Source organism: Vipera berus (assembly GCF_964194415.1).
Source record: "Vipera berus genome assembly, chromosome: Z".
Taxonomy (NCBI): domain Eukaryota; kingdom Metazoa; phylum Chordata; class Lepidosauria; order Squamata; family Viperidae; genus Vipera; species Vipera berus.
In genome coordinates, this window is record NC_138205.1 from 98,821,233 (window position 1) to 98,845,041 (window position 23,809).

General features: G+C 42.1%; 1 protein-coding gene across 1 annotated transcript in view; it reads left to right on the forward strand.

The window, feature by feature from the left end:
* Positions 1 to 305: 305 nt before the first annotated feature.
* Positions 306 to 23,809, forward strand: part of THSD7A (thrombospondin type 1 domain containing 7A) — a gene marked incomplete at both ends in the record, with an annotated part of 144,441 nt that continues 120,937 nt past the window's right edge. Inside the window, 2 exon segments of the mRNA XM_081346261.1 lie at positions 306 to 420; positions 3,014 to 3,839. Of these exon segments, the coding sequence (XP_081202387.1) occupies positions 306 to 420; positions 3,014 to 3,839 (941 nt within the window).

The window sequence follows — 23,809 nt, forward strand, 5'->3', positions numbered from 1 at the left end:
CAGTGATTTTTTTAAGTCCAAAAACCTATAGTTTATATCTATTTTAATCTCCATGCTGTCAGTTTATAGAAATATTCAGATGGAGATGAAGGTTTCATCAGCTGAAAGAGCAGATGAAATAATGAGTGAATTGCAAGAAAATATATAGAATGGGGACATTAAAAAGAGTTGTAGTGTACTTGGAACAGGCAACTGTTGGTCCTATTATCACATCACATCAGATGTGGATGAGGTCACCAATCTGGCATGAATAATCAGAATCTGGTTCAGTTGGAGGAGGGGATCTTTTTTTTTAGAAAAATGGGATGGGTTTTAAATGTGGCATTGACTGCAAATCCAGGGCAGTGGAGGGTGAGAAGGAACAGAGTAGTAGTTGTTACTCAAAAAATCCTAATAGCTTGGAGAGGCACTATGACAAAGGTAACCAGATGGAGGCTTTGTGGCTGAAACTATCTCTAGGGATCAGTTGGCTTATTTACTGGTGACATCTTTGCTCATCCCTGCATGTTACTTTTGTGTGGCCTCTTCCTGTTTATTGATCCTGAGACTCTCTGATTTTCCAAGGAGTTCCAGGAGATGAAGCAATCAAGGAGACACCTAGAATAGAGAAGAACAAAGAACAAATCTGACCAAACTTGTAAGATAACATAGTAGGGATTTTTAGTGATATGGGAGCCAGCAAAATTGTATATTCTAAGCTTTCCTTAAGCCTAAAACCAGCTGGGTGTCTTTGGGCCACTATTCTTAGCCCAACCCATCTCGCTGTTATGGGTAAAATACGAGGGAGAAATATTAGATATGTTTGCCACTTCGAGTTAAAAAAAGAGAGAGGAAATAATAGGCACCTGGAATTCAGTCCCAAAACAACTGGAGTATCACTAGACAAAATGGCATTGACAAAATCACCACCAGTCAATTGCAAAATACAGCTTTGTTTGGAACAGCTTACATCCTGCAACAATACCATTAAATAAGAACATCTACCTATCTTAGATCAAAGTGCTGATTTTACTTGCAAAACTCTTCATCATATAGGGCCTAGCTGTTTTGAGGGATGGTCTTTTTCCACTGTTTGCTCCCAACTGAGAAACAGTTTTAGTATGGCATGCTCCAGTTTCCATGTATTAAGCAATACCATCTGAAGGGACCTGGAAGATATGCCTTTTCTTTTTAAAACCTGCCCTCTCAAATAATGTGCTATTCAGAATGCTCTGTACTAGCCAACTCACATAGAATTCTGGTAATTGTCATTCCAAACATGTAGGAAAATGTTTAATTATATGAATTCAGATGTGACTATTTTCCCATTTTAATCTTGAGATATTGAAGATTTAAACTGGGAATCATCATTTCTTACCACCATACTACTTCTCTTCTCTTGAATTCTAATTCCTCCTGTTGCTTCCCTGTTCCTTTTATTAATTCCTTTTTACAATCTCCTGCTCAGCCACACCTTAAAAGACTTGGTTATAAAATACTCTATCAAAATCTCATCTAGCCTCAGAGCGTGCTGCATTTGTAGTATGTTTTATGTACCTCTTATACCTATTATAAGCCTGATGTGCCATCAGAGCTGTTGCTAAAACTATTTATCACCTTTTGCAGCTCAGCATATCTTCTTTCTTGCTGTTAGGTCTTGCAACATGGCATAATAATGTCAGTTTATTTGTTAACCCAGATCCAGTTTGTGGGCTGGCATGATTTAATCCATTAACAACTGTTTGAACTCTCTTTTCAGTATGGGTTGGGTTACCTGAAAATTTTGATCCACAAAGGCTACATCTTATCTTCTAGAGTAGACTTGGAGCAGTTCCATTTGTTAATGAAGACTTGGTTAAAACATACAAAAGATGTAAAAATGTGCTAAGACAGAGGCTTATAGCATGGAAGATTTTTGTAGTACAGTTATTTTTCTTATAAATTTGTGTAGTGCTCTTCAGTAAAATTCTGTAGAAAATTACTCTTTCTTTTAGGACTTTTGTACATAAATATGCACAAAATGGAATAAACAGAGTGACAGTCATGCTGTTTGTAGAAGCTCAGTTTGAGATAAAGTAGGGTAATTTCCTGAAATGAATTTATATACAAAGCATATATTGATTTTCCTGAGTATCTAGCTAAATATTGAAAATCTTAATTCGAGTTTAATCTGTATTCAGTCTTTTTCTTCAACAGCCTACTATGTGCTTTTAAACCTCTGGCAATTAACAAGATAAATGAATCTTCTGTTTCTTAATGTCTGTATTTCAGGTTTGCTTTAAAATATGCACCAGTTATGATGTATCATTATTGAAGATAAAAGTATTTTTGCTGCAGTTCAAGAATTGCAAAAGACCACTAGATAGAACCCACTAACTTCCAAAATTATAATAATAACCACAATAATAATAACAAAAAAAATCTCATGCGATTTTTGAAACTTATAAAATCTCTGTGTTCTTGCATAAATGCTCAACAAAAATTAGATAACACCATACAATACATGATAAAACCTAGGCTGAGTGTGTATATTTTATTTGTGTACTCATATATAAAGTCATTTATATTTATTTGGTACCCATAAAGTTATACACAAATTCATTATTGATCCCCATCATTAGAAAAGGTTGTTGATTCCTAAAACATATCATTCATTTCAACTTTAAAGGGGGGAAAAACAGCTAAACACTTTCTTAATATATAGAAGTGGTGGGGAGTGGAAACAGATGGAGTGGACTACATTCTTGTATGTATAATATAAGATGCAAGCAATGCTTTTTTTGTAAAAGAAAAAGGTGCCGGAACTCACACATGCCATACAACCTACCTTGCCTACCCTACAAGGTTCCATCCAAAAAAGGTGCCGGAACTCCGTTCTGAGCGTTCTATGGCAAAAAAAGCCCTGGATGCAAGTAATCTTAAGTAACATGCAGATTCTGGAACGGTTATTCTTTTGACTGAGCTTGATTTTTCTAAGTCTCAGTTATTGGGTATAAGTTGTCAATCTCCATTTCTTCTTCCATTTTTTTTCTAGGTCCGTGGGGCAGGTGCATGGGAGATGAATGTGGCCCAGGAGGTACTCAGACTCGAGCTATATGGTGTGCTCATGTGGAAGGATGGACCACCCTCTTCACCAATTGCAAGCAGGCAGAGAGACCTGACAACCAACAGAATTGCTTCAGAGTTTGTGACTGGCACAAAGAACTGTATGACTGGCAGCTGGGCAGCTGGAACCAGTGTCAGCCAATTCTTTCAAAAAGCATTGAGAAAACAACACTATGTGTGAATGGGGAAGAAGGAATTCAGAGGAGAGATATTATTTGTGTCCACAAATCAAATGGTGTGATAGTTGAGGACGCCATATGTGAATACTTTGAGCCAAAGCCTCAGCTAGAACAGGGTTGCCTCATTCCTTGTCAGCAGGACTGCATTGTATCTGATTTCTCAACCTGGACAGAATGCTCTAAGAGCTGTGGTAAAGGGCTCTCTTATCGTTTTCGTCATATTGTAGCTCCCCCTCGGTACGGAGGCTCTGCCTGCCCCAACCTGACAGAGTTTCAGGCTTGCAGCTCATCCCCCTGCGCCACTGAAGAAAACCTGTATAGTCTGAGCCTGGGGTCCTGGAGTACCTGTTCAATTCCTCACTTGCGACATGTCAGACAGGCAAGGAAACGTGGAAAGAACAAGGAGAAGGACAAGGAGAAAAACATTCGGGATCCAGAAACCCGGGAACTGATTAAGAAGAAAAGGAATCATAACAGGCAGAACAGACAGGAGAATAAATATTGGAACATACAAATCGGATATCAGACCCGGCAGGTGATGTGCACACACAGGAATGGAAAGACAGTTGCTTTGAGGTAATCCTTTTTTTTTTGTCCTCATCTTAATCCACTGTTTCATCCATGTTTATCCATGTTACTTACTTAGGGTAAAAAATAGAATTTCTGAGAACATTTAATACTATTTCTACTGAATTGTGGTATTATGTAAATATTTACACACCAAACATTTAGGTTGCCCCAACTTTGTGGAGTGCACTGATAAAAACAAACTGTAACCAGGGAATACAATACCAAATAATTCATTTAAATTACTGACAGCAGGACATAATTTTCTACCTGCTGCCAGGTCTTCAAGGCCTATTTAAAGGATAGTAAATTGGGGAAACTATTCCAGAGGTCAGGCACCATGAAAGAGAAGACATGCCACCTGAGTCCCATCAGAAAGCACTGCAATAATAATAATAATAATAATAATAATAATAATAATAATAATAATAATAATAATAATAATAATAATAATAATAATAATAATAATAATAATAATAATAATACTTTTATTTGTATACCGCCCTTCTCCCGAAGGACTCAGGGCGGTGAACAGGGCAATACATGTTAAAAGACAAGAATACAAAAATTACAAGACATTAAACAAGATGCCCAAGAACTATAACAATAAGTTAAAATACATAAAAAGCAATAAAACCCAAACCCATCACCCATCAGGCCAGGCCGGCTTGTTCAAACAGGTAGGTCTTTAGATCGCGCCGGAAGGAGCGAAGGTCGGGTGCCATCCGGAGCTCAACCGGAAGATGGTTCCATAAATCCGGCACGCCCACAGAGAACGCCCTCCCCCTGGGGGCCACCAGTCGACATTTTTTGACCAGTGGTACCCTGAGGAGGCCCTCTCTGTGGGAGCGCACTGGGCGGAGGGAAGTTGATGCCGGCCGCAGGTGCTCCCTGAGGTATTCCGGACCCATGCCATGAAGGGCTTTGTAGGTCATTACCAGCACCTTGAATCTCACACGGAAGACAACTGGGAGCCAATGCAGCTCGCGGAGCAAGGGTGTAACATGGGAGTATCAGGAAACTCCCAACACAACTCTCGCGGCTGCATTCTGTACCAGTTGGAGCCTCCGAGTGGTCCTCAAGGGCAGCCCCATGTAGAGAGCATTGCAGTAGTCACAATGGTACCTGGAGTATGCCAGATTGGCAGAAATTATGGAAGAAAGGCAGTCCATCAGATAGCCAGGCTGTATGCCATGAAGGGCTTTAAAGGACACAAGTACTACCCACTAAATGCACCCATTGAAAGCTTAGTGGTAACCAATACAGTTCATGCAGCAGATGTTTTACACGGGTATACCTAGGTATGGATTAGATGCAACTTCTGAATGGTCTTCCGAGGTTGTCCATGTAACTGTACAGCACGTTGCAATAGTCCATACATGAGGTGATTAAAGCATGAATCAGCATGAAAAGGGATTCCTGTTCCAGGAAAAGAAAGAGCACAATTAATACAACAGACAAATCTGGGCAAAGACACCATTGGCCACAGCTGCCACCTGCTATGGCAGCAGGAGCTGTAAATCCAGGACATTTCCTATATTATGCGCCAGTTCTATTTTGGGAAGTGCTGTACTATTCAGAGCTTAAAATGGAAATGTCTGGGAGAGTCCAGAACATTTGGCAGAACTGAGTTTAAGCCCCAATCAGAGTCCAACAGCATGGGGCAAGTCCTTGACAATATAACTCACCTCAAATTGAAATATACACCTGGGTATCAGCAGCATTTTGACAATACTTGATTGCATGTTGATAAATGATTGAATCCAATAGCTACATGCAGATGTGAAATAGTAGGGGCAGGATAATAATGTTTAGGCACTGGGACAATGTCTCTGGGTCTGAAGCTGAGATGTATGTAATCATTCTCTGAATAAAATGGCAAAAAAAAAACAGCCCCAAAGGAGCTATTAACACCCTTTATAAACAAAGTAGCAACTAAAAAAAATCAAGTGTTTCTTATGGACTTACTGCAAATATAGTATGTATTCTTTAAGAATTGAGTGAGCATGCTTCTAAGTTTTTCACTAACTATTAATTATAATAATCGGATTTGGTTTTGTTTGCTGATCTGAGCATAAAAAAGCAATTACAATTTGTTTTTAAGTGGGTATTTCAGCTAAATTCAATTACCAATTAAAATACTGTGTTCCTGTGAAATGAGGAACCCAATTATCTGAGAAAGATTTTTATGTGTCAAGTTTGAGTATATATTCATGTTCATATTAAGGCACCATGAATTTGATTTGATGGTTATTTTTTCTGTTTCCCTGTAAAGTTTATTCATTAACCTTGAACTGTCACTAATAGTGACCTACAGCTGAATTTGTAATTAAGAATATTGAGAATTATACCTTCATATTTTAATCCTTTTATTCCTACCATGTAACTCAGCTACCATTAGCATATTAACAGTGTATCCTTGCTCTGTATTAATTTTCTTTACATAGTATTTCTTTGGATTAATTTAACTTTCATTGAGTATCACTGCAAAGCATTTTAAAAATGGTAATTAAATTATTTCTGTTGTTGCAAATACATAACAGCATTTCCTCTTACTAAGTTCTATGATTCTAAACAACCTATAGTATGAATGATAGGAAACAGTGAAAATAAATAATACATTGTGATCTGTTATGCAATTTGTCATTAAGGAAATACAAATACTTCATAGGGTTAAAATCAGCCTTCTGTAACCTGAGTATAGTAGAGGAATTCTCTCTTTCTCTCTCTCTCTCTCTCTCTCCCTTCCTCCCTCCCTCCCTCCCTCCCTCTCTTCCTTCTCCCCTTAAATGATGTGTGTTTATTGCTGCTCTTATTTACGTACATAAACTGATGGTGTGATTTTATATAAAGATAGTCCTCAACTTATGACCACAATTGGGACCATAACGTTGGTCATTAAAAGTTCTGGTTGTTAAATGGGATGCCCACATGACTGCTTCATTCAATAACTGAAATCCAGTTGCAGTTGTTAAATGATTATGTGGTCATTAAGTAGAGTGTGAGGTGGAGTCCCTGGAGACTTCGGCCTTTCTCTGGCCCCCCAGACCCGGGAAACCCTAGCTGGTTACAGGACACACCAACAGATGCAAAACTGCTGTGCCCCAGGAGCATCAATTGGCTTCAGGACATAGCAGAGCATATACATTGTTCCCCTTAACTTTTGCACACAGCCAGTGCAAGGTATAGCCTTCTTATAGAAGCCACCTTGTACCCTTCTGTAAGTGGGCACTATTCTTTGGAGGCTTCCCAGGCATGGTGGAGTGGAGAGCATGAGCTTAAGATACATTTACACACCCCACAGAAAGAGTTCAGCATCCTTTAATGCATGGAAAGAAATTGCCTTGTTGAGAAAGCTTATATCATGAAGATCTAAGCTTTGCTGCTGCATCCCATGGAAAGAAATCATCTCGATGCACAGAAGGTAGGATGCAGATATGAAATTTAAATCATGAAGATCTAAGCTCCATTTCTGCATCCCACCAGATCAACTTCCTTTAATGCATGGAGGAGAGCTCATATCATTCCACAGGGTGCAGAAGCAAATCATGAAGACCTAATCATTGCAGAAGGTTGTGAATTCTCCTCTGTGCGTAGAAGGAAAGTCTTCTGGTGGAGTGCTGAAAGTGACTTTAGATCCTCATGATTCATCTTCATTTCCGCATCTTTTTCCAAGGCCATTGTAACTACAAATAGTTGTTAAATAAGTGATCATATGTCAATGTACCTGTAATTGAGCTGCTTGTTGCCCATTTCTAACTCTTGATTGCTAAGAATTGGGCAAGGTATACAACTGATGCCATAGACTGTTTTGTTGACATTGCTTAGTGTTGTGTATTTACTTATTGTTATTGTTATATATTCACACATTAAGTTAAACAGAAATTAACAAGGCTGAGGTAAAAGCGCGGCAGCTTTTGACAGCTGTCAAAAGCTGCCGGACGAAACTGCGCAAGCGCCAGCAAGTGACAGCTCAACACGCGCTACCGCTGACAGCTCCGAGCTGTCAAATCCGGACGGCCCCGATTGGCGGAGACAACGGCGCGGGAACGAACTCACCCCCGATTGGTCAAACCGTCGGCAGCTGTCAAGTATAAATAGATGTCTTGTTCTCTTGTTCTTTGCCTGGTTCAGAATAAACAGTTAAACTGTTAACTTGCTGTCTCGCCTGCTTATTACTTTAAAGCACTGGCGACGAGGATGGGATGCCTGCTTGCCTAAGCTGAAGTCACTACCTAAGGGGAGAAGAGATTTTTCCCCTTAGCCGAGCTGGTCACTTGCTGAAGTCACTGGAAAGCCGAACTCCCATTCAACGCAAGCAGCGGCACCCACAATTATAGACAGCATGACGAACCACGGCCACATTCGAGAATTCGATACCCGCCACCCAGAAGGCTGGGAATCTCATCTGGGCCAGGTAGAAGGATACCTGGTAGTCAAGAAGATTACGGACGACCGGGCCAAGGCAGCTGCCCTCCTTTGGCTCAGCGGCCCCGCCGTATATGATGCCGCTGTGGGGATCTTCACCCCAGAGCCGATCGCAACTATCTCTTACGCCGACCTTACTGAAGGGCTGAGCAAATACTTCATGCCCATCAAGTCAGAACTCTACTGGAGAGTGAACTTCGCACGGAAGCTTCAGCTTCCTGACGAGTCAGCAAATGACTTCATAACCCGGGTCAGACACGCAGCCCGTCGGTGCCGGTTTCCGGACCTAGAAGACCGAATCCGGGACCAGATCGTCATAGGGCTCAAAGACGAACGGCTGAGGAAGAAGCTGATCGCCAAGCCTGAAATGACGATGACCGATGTGGCGAGAGAAGTCATTGCATACGAGGACTGCCACGGAGACAACCGACGTGCACCTGACAGCGGATCCAGGGGGTCCGTGCACCAGGAGGACGGCGGGTTCAGCGGTCCCGAAGATGACGATGGCCCCACAGACATAGATGCGGTACAGCGGTGGTTTGAAAAACTCAGGCTGCAACGCAACTACAGGGGGGGGCCTGCCAACAATCAGAAGGGCGCTAACTTCCAGCCAAACAGAGCAAAGTGTGCAAGCTGCGGCGGAAACCACCCGAGAGCGACGTGCCGGTTCCGCAGTGCTAAATGCCATGGGTGCGGGAAGACAGGTCACCTCAAAGCCGTGTGCCGCAGTAGGAGTCGGGAAAACCTGCATGATCTGGAGGTGACAACCGAAGGTATGACCCTGCACTCACTCAGAGCCAGGCACAGTCCCAGAACCCTAGTGCTTAATGTAAGGGGGAGGGCGGAGAAAAATACAGTCCACAGCACTCTTAAGCCCAAAGTCAAGGTGGACGTTCTGATCCAGGGAATTCCCTGTGAGATGGAAGTGGACTCTGGGTCCTCCGTCTCACTCATCTCATGGCAGACGTACAGGGACATTTGCAACCGAAGTAGGGAACGGCCCGCCCTTCGACCCACCAAACTCCGCCTAGCTGACTTCCAGAAAACGCCCATTAAACTCCGGGGAAAAGCTTCCGTCCCCGTAGAGTTCAAGAAATTTAAAGGATCCCTCCCTATTCTTGTGACCCAAGAAAACAGAATCAGCCTGCTAGGATTAGATTGGTTTGAGGCACTAGGGATAGCATTGACAGGTGTCAACGCCATTCAGCTGTCAAACTTGGAATCCGTCTGCCTTCAATTCACGGACGTTTTTGACAGCTCGCTAGGGAAATACACGGGACCGCCCGTATCACTTAAACTAAACCCGAATGTAATGCCTGTCAGAATCAAGGCAAGAAGGGTTCCCTTCGCCTTAAGGGAAAAAATAGAAGCGGAGCTTGACAGATTAACAAACTTAGGGGTCCTCAAACCGGTAGAAGGGGCAGAATGGGAGACACCCATAGTAACCCCAGTTAAGCCAAACGGCCAAATAAGATTATGTGCCGACTATAAAGCGACCCTCAACCTCGCATTGAATGCACATGCCTACCCGGTCCCGGCTGTCAAAGACATCCTCGCGGCCATTAAGTCAGGCGCCATATTTGCCAAGTTAGACTTGGCGCAGGCGTATTTACAGCTGCCTGTCACCCCTGACACCGCTTTGGCTCAAACGATTGTCACCCACAAGGGAGCATTCAAAATTAACCGCCTTCAATTCGGCATCTCTGCAGCCCCGGGAATCTTCCAGGAAATCATGGAAAAAACTCTTAAAGGGATTCCCGGGGTCTGCCCCTATTTTGACGACGTCCTAATTGCAGGGGAATCAGAAAAAGACCTAGCTGACAAATTAACTAAGGTGCTCCTAAGGTTCAGGAAGGCTGGTCTCAAATTAAAAAGAGATAAATGCTCCATCGGGGTGCCCTCAACAGAGTTCTTAGGTTTTAAAATAGACGCTAAGGGAATTCACCCCACTGACTCAAAAATTAAAGCTATTAAAACAGCACCAACCCCTAAAAATAAACAAGAACTTCAAGCCTTCCTGGGGTTAGTTAACTTTTATCACACCTTCCTGCCTCACAAGGCTTCCATTGCTGAACCCTTACATAGGCTATTAGACAAAGGCAAAACCTGGACTTGGTCCTCTGAGCATGACAAAAGTTTTAATCTGTTAAAAAATTTACTCTCCAGCAACACAACAGTAGCCCTGTTTAATGAACAGCTGCCCTTATGTCTAGCTTGCGATGCCTCCCCCTACGGCATCGGAGTGGTCCTAAGCCATTTAACTAAAGAAGGAATACAGACCCCTGTAGCGTTCTATTCCAGAACGCTGTCAAAACCTGAGCGTAATTACGCTCAGATCGACAAAGAGGCTTTAGCTATAGTAGCTAGCGTAAAAAAATTTCATGATTACCTGTACGGCCGACCCTTTACCATTTTTACAGACCATAAGCCCCTGTTAGGGCTCTTTACAGTAAACAAGCTAACACCACAGATATTATCCCCCCGCATCCTGAGATGGTCCACCTTTCTGTCAGCCTATTCATACAAGCTAGAATACAGACCAGGGAAAGCCATGGGCCACGCTGATGGCCTGAGCAGACTACCCCAACCAATAGTTGACCCAGACCCAGACCCAGCTGGAAGGATTCTGGCTATCTCAGACCTGCCGGAATGCCCATTATCTGTCAAAGATATCTCTGCAGCTACTGCTGCAGACAAGATCTTAGGCAGAATCTTAGGATATGTCACGACTGGCTGGCAATGCACACCCCCAGACCCAGAATTCCAACCTTATATTCTAAAGCAAAAGGAATTATCCACCCATCAAGGATGTTTACTATGGGGCAGCAGGGTAATCATACCCAACAAACACAGACTCAGGGTGTTAGAAAGCCTCCACGAGGGTCACCCTGGTACCGTCAAAATGAAGGCTCTGGCCAGAAGCTATGTCTGGTGGCCAGGATTAGACAAACAGATTGAGACACACGTAGCCGGCTGTTATCCCTGCCAAATGGTTAGAGCCGCCCAGCCACAGGCTCCCATACATAAATGGGAAACTACAAAGACACCCTGGTCTCGTATTCATATAGATTATGCAGGTCCATTCCAGGGGCAATCATTCTTAATTGTCATGGACAGCTATTCGAAATGGCTAGAGGTAGCGCCAGTAGCTAGCACAACGTCATCGGCCACAATACAAGTTTTAAGGGGATTATTCGCAACACACGGGCTTCCTGATGTTATAGTTTCCGATAACGGCCCCCAATTTACCTCCTACGAATTCCAGAATTTCACAACGGCGAACTCTATTAGGCACACCACCACAGCTCCCTTTCACCCATCGACGAACGGCTTGGCAGAGGTGATGGTAAAATCAACCAAGGAGGCACTGCGCAAAATCATCTCCGGCAACTGGCACCGAAGACTGGCACAATTTCTTTTATCTCAACACACCACACCATGCACAACTACTGGGAAGTCCCCAGCAGAGCTTCGCTGGGGCAAAAGATTAACGACCAGACTAGACCGCCTACACCCAGACAGGTCCCCTCCAGACCCAGAACCACCCCTCCGACATAGAACCCTCAACACAGGGCAAGCTGTCTGGGCAAGGAATTACGGGGGGGGGGCAACAAATGGACACAAGGGGTGGTCATCGAACAAACAGGCCCCCTGTCATACATCATAGACATTGGACAGAATATACATATCCGCAGACACATAGACCAACTTCGGCAGCGCAGTCCTCAAAACATAGGGGGAAAGGGGGACGACGAAATGCTGACAGAAGCACCGCCACAAAGCCCAGCACGCCAAAATTCCCCCGATCGGAATATACCATTTCAACACCCCGCTCCAAGTAACGCGGAACCTGCGGAGCCAGACCCCCTGCCCCCGGAGCCAACCCTAGAAGCCCCTGAAGAAAGGGAGCAACCAACCGAGACAACCCCCCGGCGCTCCGAAAGAATAAAAAGACCTCCTACCTACCTAAAAGACTTCGAATGGGGAAACCCGAAAAAGAAACAGTTGGGGAAAAATCAACGCAATCAGAGGGAGGGGTAAGGGGTGTTGTGTATTTACTTATTGTTATTGTTATATATTCACACATTAAGTTAAACAGAAGTTAACAAGGCTGAGGTAAAAGCGCGGCAGCTTTTGACAGCTGTCAAAAGCTGCCGGACGAAACTGCGCAAGCGCCAGCAAGTGACAGCTCAACACGCGCTACCGCTGACAGCTCCGAGCTGTCAAATCCGGACGGCCCCGATTGGCGGAGACAACGGCGCGGGAACGAACTCACCCCCGATTGGTCAAACCGTCGGCAGCTGTCAAGTATAAATAGATGTCTTGTTCTCTTGTTCTTTGCCTGGTTCAGAATAAACAGTTAAACTGTTAACTTGCTGTCTCGCCTGCTTATTACTTTAAAGCACTTAGTTTGAAAGCTAAGTAGAGTCAGGCATGATTAGCTCTTTGATGAGAAACCATTAGGAAAGCCTAGCATGCTAGGTTAAGCTAAAAAGATTGTAGAGGATTGCAATAGCAAACCACTTTCATATTGTGACCAAGGAAACTATGTGCTTTTACATGTAGTCACAGGGATTTCTGCTCAGCTTAGAGAAACCTTGTCAACCTTACCAGATAGACCATACATGAAAATCTAATCTAATTCTACTTTAGTGTAAAACTACATTAACAGAATCTTGCAAGTCTTGCATTTCTCCTTTCAACACATTTGCAGTCAAATAATTTAAGCTGTTTGCTTTCCCCACTTTGCAATTATGGGCTATGCTGCTTCTTATTAGATTGTTCTCTAGGTTGCAGCTCTTTGCCAGGTCTTCCATTGTCATTTCCACATCCCTTTATCTTTTTAGGTAAAGGTAAATGTTCCCCCGCACATGCGTGCTAGTTGTTTCTGACTCTAGGGGCCGGTGCTCATCTCCATTTCAAAGCCGAAGAGCCAGCACTTGTCTGAGGACGTCTCCGTGGTCATGTGGCCAGCATGACTAGACGCCAAAGGCACATGGAACGCTGTTACCTTCCCACCGTATTGGTCCCTATTTTTCTACTTGCATTTTTACATGCTTTCGAACTGCTAGGTTGGCAGAAGCTGGGATGAGTAACAGGCGCTCACTCTGTTACGTGGCAGTCGGGATTCGACCTGCCAAACTGCCGACCATCTGATCAACAAGCTCAGCGTCCTAACCCACTGAGCCACCGCGTCCCACCTTTTTACCTTTTTACCATTAGATAAATATGGAGAATTATTATCCTGTAGGTGCTACAAATTTCAGCATTCCAAACCTGAACTTCTTCAACAATGCTGATGTTGAAAAGTTCAGTTCAGCAAATATCAGAGTTCCCCTTGTCTGACTTATTTTATGATTTAAGCTTCATTGATTTAAGTGGATCATTGCAAAATGTGAATAGGGTTGGAACATGACTATAATCTGCTCATGAATATGATCATAACTTTCATCTCATGTAGACAAGATAATTGATCTCAGAAAGTAGTCGGGATTCTAGAGAGCTTCTGCCAGTTAGAATAGATAATACTGGTGAAGGTGAACTAATAGCTAATCATTGCCAAAAGCAATTTGATTCATCCATTTCTGAAGATGAAGCAATGCTGTCAGGACTAAGTGTCAAAGAAATTATATTCACAGCTTAAAGTAATTCTTTTTGACTTAGTGATTTGATAAGCACTGGTTTAAGGACTATATTAATCCAATCAAGACATTCAAAAAGCATAGCTCATCCCTACCCAAAGTTTACATCATAGAAATTATAGTGTGAAGACAAAAACCTGCTATTTTTATTCCCATTTTGAAAATTGGATCTGAGGAAAGAGGCTCATAACTATATTGTGCATGCATATATATATATATATATATATATATATATATATATATATATATATATATATATATATATATATATATATATACGGCTTCGTGTTTGTGGTGGTGCCATGTTGTTATAGTGGGTGTCAGTTTGCTTATTGTGTGGTTTGGAGGGGTTTAAAGTGGCTGATGTTGCAGCTGTAGTTAGGTTTCTGTTTTGTGGTTGTGCGTCGTTATCCTTGTGGGTTCGGATTTGCTTTTTGAAACCCTCGCTCTAGAAAAATCCAACCACAAACCCAAACTCTGGCTCAGATACGTAGATGACACCTTCGTAATCTGGCCACATGGCAAAGAAAAACTGGATGACTTCCTCACACACCTCAATAGCCTACACCCCAAAATACAATTCACCATGGAAACAGAAGCTAACAATCAACTTCCCTTCCTTGATGTCTTAGTCTACAAGAAATCCAACGGCTCCCTAGGACACACTATCTACCACAAAAAAACACACACAAACCGCTATCTGAACGCACTCTCACACCACCACCCAGCACAGATCAACTCCGTAGCCAAGACACTCATCTCCAGAACAAAACACCTAGATGACGAACAACACCTAAAAACCGAACTACACACTTTCACTAATGTACTAACAGCCAATGGATTCCAAAGAAACACGATTACCAACTTAATCTGAAGAGAGACACCCACAAAAACCCAAGACAGAGAACAAGAAAATAGCAAAGCCCTCCTCCCATACTTAAAAGGGGCCACAGACAGAATCAGCAAGATCCTCCAAAAACACAACATCAAAACAGCATTCTACACAGACAGAAAAATATCCACCATCCTAAGAAACCCCAAAGACATAATTGGGTTAGAAAACCAAGAAGTATACGAAATCCCATGCACCACCTGCCCCACCACATACATCGGACAGACCAACAGAAGAATAAGTGCACGCATTGAAGAGCACTGAAACTCACTCAGAAAGGGAGAACAAACTTCATCCCTGGTCCAACACTTTGAAGCCACGGGACATGAAATTGATTTTTAAAAAACCAAAACTATCACCAAAATTGAACATTTTAACAACAGAATAATCAGAGAAGCCATTGAGATAGAAAAACGCCCCCACAGCATGAACAAAGGAGATGATACCTCTCGCCTACCAGCCATTTGGAAACCCGCCTTGATTGACAGACGAGTCCCAACCACCAAGAATGATACCAGACCCAAACTCATGATAACATCACATGACATCACCACCACACAACCATTCAAAAAGCAAATCCGAACCCACAATGATAACGACGCACAACCACAAAACAGAAACCTAACTACAGCTGCAACATCAGCCACTTTAAACCCCTCCAAACCACACAATAAGCAAACTGACACCCACTATAAAAACATGGCACAACCACAAACACGAAGCCGAACAAAAGCAGCACAACTCACCAGCTCAGGTATAAGGCTGGCAGCTGAGACCAGCCCATCCACTCAAAAACACACCCCCACCCAATCAGAACACACCCACCATTCAAAACACACTCCCACCCAATCAGAACACACCTAATCCCCCACCCAATCAGAGCACACCTCCACCCACAGAACACACCCCCTCTGGCAGTTTAAAAAAGAGGAACAAACAGCCACTACCACATGCTTCTCCCAGAAGAAGGAAGCTGAAGCCACCAGCCTGAGGATGACGGATGGGATTCCATCGAAATGTTGCTCCTACACCTTTAGTTCTACGCGGGAAAAAACCCGAATGACCAAAGATCCATATGTATGTATGTATGTATGTATGTATGTATGTATATATATATGTATATATATATATATGTACATATATGTACATATATGTACATATATGTATATATATATGTATGTATGTATGTATGTGTATATATATATATATATATATATATATATATATATATATATATATATATATATATATATATATATATATATGCAATTCAAACAACATTACAATACAAAAATTAATAGCAATTAAAATAGATTAAATTTTCCCTGATTAAAATCTAAACCCGTATATCTCTGATTAAAAACCCAATTACAATAAGTTAAAAAATTAAAAAAATCCTTAGTCCTGGCCGGAAAGCTCAAAGAGCCAGGTCTTCAGGTCCCGGTGAATGAACGAAAATCAGGGGCAGTCCTAAGCTCTAGGTTCCAGAGGGCAGGCGCGCCCACAGACAAGGCCCTCCCCCTGGGTGTTGCCCGCCGGCAATCCTTTGCCGGCGGCACTCTGAGAAGGCCCTCCATGTGGGAGCGCACAGGACAAAGGGAACTTGATGCCGGCAGCAGGTGTTCCCTCAGATATCCCGGACCCAAGCCATTTAGGGCTTTATAGGTCATCACCAGCACCTTGAATCTCACCCGGAGGGCAACCGGAAGCCAATGCAGCTCATGGAACAGAGGTGTTATATGGGAGTATCGGGAGGCCCCCATCAGAACTCGCGCAGCTGCATTCTGCACCAGTTGAAGCCTCCGAGTGGTCCTCAAGGGCAGCCCCATGTAGGGAGCATTGCAGTAGTCTAACCGGGAGGTCACGAGCGCATGAGTCACCGTGCGCAAGGCATCTCGGTCTAGATAGGGCCGCAACTGGCACACCAGGCGAACCTGGGCAAAAGCTCCCCTGGTCACGGCTCCTATATGATCTTCAAGGCTGAGCCGCGAATCCAGGAGGACACCCAAGTTGCGAGCCCTATCAATGGGGGGTAACACCTCACCCCCCATCATTAAAGATGGAATAGAATGGTTCACTCGAGATGCCTGTACACACAGCCACTCAGTCTTGGCAGGATTGAATCTGAGCCTGTTTCTCCCCATCCAAACCCGAACCGCCTCCAGGCAATGGGACATCACATCGAGGGCATCACTGAGTTGGTTTGGGATGGAAAGAAAAAGTTTGTTATCATCGGCATACTGATGATACCCCACCCCAAAACTACGAATGATCTCACCCAGCGGCTTCATATAGATATTGAACAGGAGGGGAGAGAGGACCGACCCCTGAGGAACTCCACAAATGAGAGACCTCGGGGCAGACCTCTGCCCTCCCATCAACACTGACTGCGAACGGCCCAAGAGGTAGGAGGAGAACCACTGCAAAACAGTGCCCCCCACTTCCAACCCCCTGAGACGTCGCAGCAGAATACCATGGTCGATGGTATCAAAAGCCGCTGAGAGATCTAATAGGACTAGGACAGAGGAACAACCCCTGTCCCGAGCCCGCCAGAGATCATTCATCAGTGCGACCAATGCCGTCTCTGTGCTGTACCCGGGCCTGAAACCCGATTCTTACGGGTCAAGATAATCAGTTTCCTCCAGGAACAGAGGAAGCTGATGCGCCACCACACTCTCAACAACCTTCGCTAAAAAGCGAAGATTGGAGACTGGATGATAGTTATTCAAAATAGCTGGTTCCAGGGCAGGCTTCTTGAGAAGGGGTCTCACCACCGCTTCCTTCAAGGCGGCGGGAAAGACACCCTCGCTCAAAGATGCAGATATCACTGCCTGGAACCAGCCTCGTGTCTCCTCCCGAGCTGAATAAACCAGCCAGGAAGGGCATGGGTCCAATAAACAGGTGGTAGAGCTCAGCCTCCCCATAATCCTGTCCACCTCCTCGGGAGTCACAGGATCAAACTCAGTCCAGATAATACTCTCAAGACCGCTCGATTCCTCCCCATCAGACTCTGCCCAGTCAGAGTCCAAACCGGTCCGAATCTGAGTGATTTTGTCCGCCAGATGCTGGCTAAGCTCCTCGGCCCACCCCTGCAAGGGCTTCTCCCTCACCTCCTGAGAAGGAGGGAACGAGTTACCCTAAACAGGGCGGCCGGGCGATTATCTGCAGACACGATGAGGGCGGCGAAGTAATTAGACTTCGCCGTCCTCATCGCCGTGAGATAAGACCTAGTAAAAGTTCTTATTCGCAATCGGTCAGATTCAGACCGGCTGGATCTCCAACAGCTCTCTCTCATATATATAAATAAAATTGTTTGCAGGGAAGGATTCCTAATTACATATTATCTCCATAATCTCTCATACATGTTCATGTATCTTCTGAAGATTTATGTAGTCCTTGAGAATGTACACATCTTTTGCTGCAACATTTTTATTATCCTTGTGTTTTAAATATATGTGTTTTGGGACTAAGGGCCTCTTTATACATGCCCTTGTGTATTCCTGATAATGGAACTATTTAGGAGCTCTTCTGCTAAAATTGTGGCTCAGCTGCTGCATAACAAGAAACTGTAAAGATGGAGCTGCAAGGCAGAGAGTTTTCCATTGACAAGAACTCTTGCTCTGTCTCACCTCCCAACTCATTGGTTCCTCTCTACCTTGGTGAAGTCAATATCACATAGTGCCTTTTTCATTATGCTTTTGAGCAGTTTTCCTCTTCTATCCAGCTGGGAAAATAGTTGTAATGAGGCAGTATAGAAGAATGGTGGCAGACGATGATGCTGGTTGGATGCTCTTTCAGTGATATGGTGCTAGTTCACCAGTAGACTACTTAATCATTGAGAAATGGCAGTTGGTAAATACTTGCAGTATGGTGTGGTATAGAAATGTTTGAGGGGCTAGTAGGGGTAAAGTAATGGCTATGCAGAAGCATACTAAGATTACATACTGAGTAATTAAGTCATTTAATAGCAGTGTCATTTGATTACAACTGACTTTTTAGTTGCTAATTGGAGTGTTGGTAGATAAAAGATGTGAAATCAGGAATTTGTGAGACATGTATAGTTTTTAGCCACTGCACGAAACTCATCTTATTTTTTTTAGCTCCTCCCTTTGTTTGGCTAGTCTTTCAAAAATATTTGGCTTGGGAAACTTATCTCTGTTTTCTGATCATTATATAATCTAAAGTTACCAGGTTGTTTCCCCCCAATATTAAGTCTGTGTAATATGTATACAATTGAGATGAATTCTATGTGAACTCTGCTTAAGATATTTTTTAACAATGTATTTTAAAAACAGTAATGAAAAATATCATTTTAGAGAGGTTTAAATAATGCAGAAAACTAAACAGATGTACAAATCAAGATACAAGATAATGTTTCAGGATCCAATCTGAGTCAGTCACTGGGTCCAGAGATTTAGTCTTCCAAGCTTTTGGACTCATGCTGGATTGTTGGCCTAGCAGGGACAAAAATAGCCAGGGAAATGATTGAAGCCTGGGAAACAGCCTTCTTGTCAGTCAACAGGAGTACTGTTTTACCACCAGTTTACCAAGTACTTAGGAGCCAAGGGCACAGCAGCACAAGGAAATAATAACATCAGTCCAATTACCAACTAAAACACACACACACAAACTCATAAATACAATGCATAGAACAGCCCAGTCCACACATAGAGAAAGAAATTTCCTGTGGAGGGTCTCTAGCATAAGTCCAAAAGCTTGGAAGACTAACTCTGGTACCGGTGACTAACTCAGATTGGATCCTAAATAAATTTAATTGCCAGAAATAAGGAAAGTCTTGAATTTTCATATTTTAGCATGATATGAAACTCTCAGCTTTTAGAATACAGAATCAATCCCTTTATGTAAACAGTATAACTAATTAAATATACCATTTCTGATAAATGAGATACTCTTATATATTTAACCTACAACTATTTTGTTTTTTGCATGTAGGAGTGTCTTTTTCTTTCCTTTCAATTTGAAATGGAAAGAACAATTCAGCATTCAGTTGTTTTTCTACATGTACCCAGAGATTATGTTGGCAGCATTCCCCTACTGAATTTAGTTATGTTATTCACTCCAGAACAATGGAAGAATCAGTCTGTAATCAAAAGGGAAATCAAGTAGAGAAAAATAAATGTTAACACTTTTAGCAAACAAGGAATAAAAGAGAGGAGTAATGTGGAACTGCCAAATTAAAATAATGTCAATCAACTCAAAAAATAAATAGGCAGTTTACAGCAATGGGGGGTGGGGTGAGGGAGATGGCAAGGGAACACTAGACAAAGGAAAGATATTTTAAACCTAATATTTATGTTACTGAAATTGTTGTGGGTGCTCCAAGTGTGCTTTTCTATGAACTCTGCCCAGAAATACTTTAAAACAACAGTCACTACTTAGCAGAAATAGTTAGCAAGGTACAGAAAGCTCTTTTTATGTAGTTACATACTTTTCAGCAGAATGGGGTGGAACCTGCATTCCTATAGGTTTCTTCCAACAGAATGTGCTAAAAGTTCAGCCATGGTATTAGCTTTTTGAGCAAAGTTGCATGTGATAGATGAGGGCATTCTAATTTGTTTTGTCAGATATTAATCTGATAGCAAAACTAAATGGAAATGAATGTCAGGCTGACCATCTAAAAAGTGAGCTTCTGTAAGTAAATCATTTAGTTCTAACCCTGTGCAGGGGTATTCAAGAGGCTCTTTCACAGGTGTCTATAGAATAGAAAACTGTAACTGAGGTCTGTTGTTTGAAAAAGGGTTAGCCTGTATTCATCATCACCCAAAGCACCAAACCTATGGGGCCTATGCAGAGTTTGGAGAGGGGCAAGTGACCACGGAGATGTCCTCGGACAAGCGCTGGCTCTTCGGCTTTGAAACGGAGATGAGCACCGGCCCCTAGAGTTGGAAACGACTAGCACGTGTGTGCGGGGGAACCTTTACCTTTTACTTATTGTACTACAAGTTTCCCATCTTTTTATAAATGCATCATGGTGATATCAGTATTGGAACTTACCGCACAAAAGCATGATTCTGTTTTTATCCTTAGCCAAAAGTATTAGATCCTGCCAATGCATTGGACTGTAGCAGCTTAATCTGAGAAACATTTTTAGCAGCTTTCCCATGTGGTGGAGATTTCCTGGACAATTATCACTCTTCACAGATACAGCCCGATATTGTTCTTATTTTAAAAATGAAATTATATGCTCCACTAAAGCAGACTGGAAACTAATTTGTGTATCTTACTCTTTAGTAGGGTATTTAGAATCAATTTAGGAAACTAGGACTTAGCAACTAGCACCACATGAAATAATCTATGTCTCATGCTATGCCTTGCATTCTCCTATCTAATATTTCTCTACCTCCATGAAGCACTGCTGCATGTGTTCTTTGAATACTCTCCCCTGAAGCAGACCTCGCACCAAAAATATTGCAGCCATCTTTCTGTATAATGCTAATTCCAAAGACAAATTGAAAACATATTGAACCTAATAAAACTCTAGATATGGGATTTATAGTAGTATCCTGCATCTCTGGTAGAGTAAGGTAGTATTTTTAAAATAATGGTCTGACATTGCAAGTTTATTTACAAAGATTCAATCACTTCTTGTTTTGATTGAGATTCTATCTTCTATTTATAATCTTCGAAATCCTATATTTTCTTGTTGTTTCTTGACTGAAAACTAAACTTTTGTCATGTAATGTAATGTTCACTTATATCCAACACTCAGTCTGATTTGTTTTTAATTAAAGCAATTGTTCAAACAAGAATGGTTAAAGTTGTCTTGGATTTCTTAGTCTAATTATTACATATTACAAAAAAGGAAAAGATTGGTGATGTGTAGTACAGTGGGATAGTGGAAGTAGGTTCCAAAGGATTATTATGTCTATAGCTATATTTATGTATATACTCAACTCCTGATGATTGCATAAATAGAATTTTCTTGGCAACAGTACAAAAGTGGTTTGTTGTTGCTATCTTCTGGGTGTTTTTTAATTTGCCAGTCTACCCAAAACCTTGGTATTTCTGAAGGGTCTCTAATCCAAATACAGATGAATTCGTCAAGCTGCTGAGAGATACATTTATGAATATATATTTAGATCATTAAGTGATACTTGCAGAGTTTGTCATTAGGTAAGCAATTGAGAAGCTGGTACTTAATAGACTGATTGACTGGATTGTCTATGGAGATTCTAAGTCAGGGGTGTCAAACTCAATTTCACTGAGGGCCGCATCAGCATTGCGATTGCCCTCAGGGGGCCGGGTGGGTATGGCCAGAGTGGGCGTGGCCTACTGGGTGGGCATGGCTGGAGTGCGTATGGCCTACTGGGTGGGCGTGGCCAGCTCTACATTGTTCGCACCAAGGGTGCCTATGGGGGCCTGGGCAGGAGTGGGACAGATCTGAGGGTCTCTGGCAGAAGGAGGGTCTCTGGGCCAGGGGACCGTTCCCTCACTCTTTCCAGGATGGCTTTGCGGGCCACATGAAACCACTTCACGGGCCAGATCCGGCCCCTGGGCCTTGTGTTTGACATGTCTGTTCTAAGTCATCTAGGTCATGGTTGTCCCAAAGGTGTTTTTTCCCCCCCAAAAGGCAACTGGGCTTTGTTTTTCCCTTCTTATCCAGGAAGCTTCTTCAGTTCTGGATCTGAACTGAAGAAGCATCTTGGATAAGAAGGGAAATGTCTTCAAGGAAAAACAGTCAGTTGCCTTTTGAAAAAAGGCACCTTTGGGATTGATTGGATTCATAAGGCTATATTGCTAAGCAAAGGTGTGCTGTATTAGGATCTGAAATAAGAATGGAAAATGCATAAAATTTCCACAAAGGATGTGTAAGCTTTTTTCCCTCCTTACCTTATTGCCTTCTTAATATGAAACACATTTGTTTCTGGGTTCATGTGGCTATTATATTAGTCCAGAAAAAAGGATTTTTTAAAAAGACAATGACAGGTGCAATGTGCCAGATCATCAAAAAAAAAACTTTCCTTACTTCTGGTCAGATATGGAAAGCTTTTAACTATTAGCAAGATTCCTTCTATCTATTAGTAAGATTCCTTCTATCTATTTAAATAACAACAGTTCTGACTAATGCGGAATGATCTAAATCAATGAACACTGTTACTTTTAACAAATGGTAACAGGTTCCTCAATCACTGTAATAATCTATCCTTTTGATTTCCTCTTAACTACACACATATATACCTGCCATGTTGTTTTCTTTCAGGGCATGCAACATTATGCAGAACGTAGAAAAGAGAAATGAGAAATAGTAAATTAAAGAAATTAAGAGCATGAGATAAGAAAAAAAAGAGTATAAATCTGATTTACAACAACACAATTCTCTTTGCCTCTTTGTGTCTTTCTAGCCTTACAAATCACCCTTGCTTCTATCACATCTATATGCTGCTTATATACATTGTCTTTTGTTTTTTAACTTACCTATTTTTCAGGATCTTATCAACTCCATCCAATAATTATTTCTCCTTCATCAGGACCTATTTATTCTTCCTTCATTTAATTGTTTTGCAGTTTATCCTCATTCATTCTCTTTATATAACCACACCACTTCAATGTCCTTCTTACATTCAGGTTACTCACTTTTGTTTTCAATCCACATTCATTCAGCATTTGTTCATGCTTGATCCTTCTCTTATTTTATCATACACATTTTTTATGTTTTTCATGGCATATCCACCTTTCACTTCCATATATTAAAGTGCTCATCAGCTCTCCATTATATAAACACCCATCTTGCAACATACAACGTACAAAATATTATACAATAAATTGAACATAATATATTCAATCTATGCATACTTTTCACTATTTTTACTGGTATTTGCATATTTTAAAATTTCTCAATTTTCCTTCTTTGGTGAACATTTTATCAGCAAACATTTACTCATCTAGTGCCTCTAGTTTTTAGCCATGTGCCATATAGCATTATTTGCTTCATGATATCACTTGCACATTCATGTTTTCACTTGCAGATGCCCATCCATATCATATCTTTCCCACTG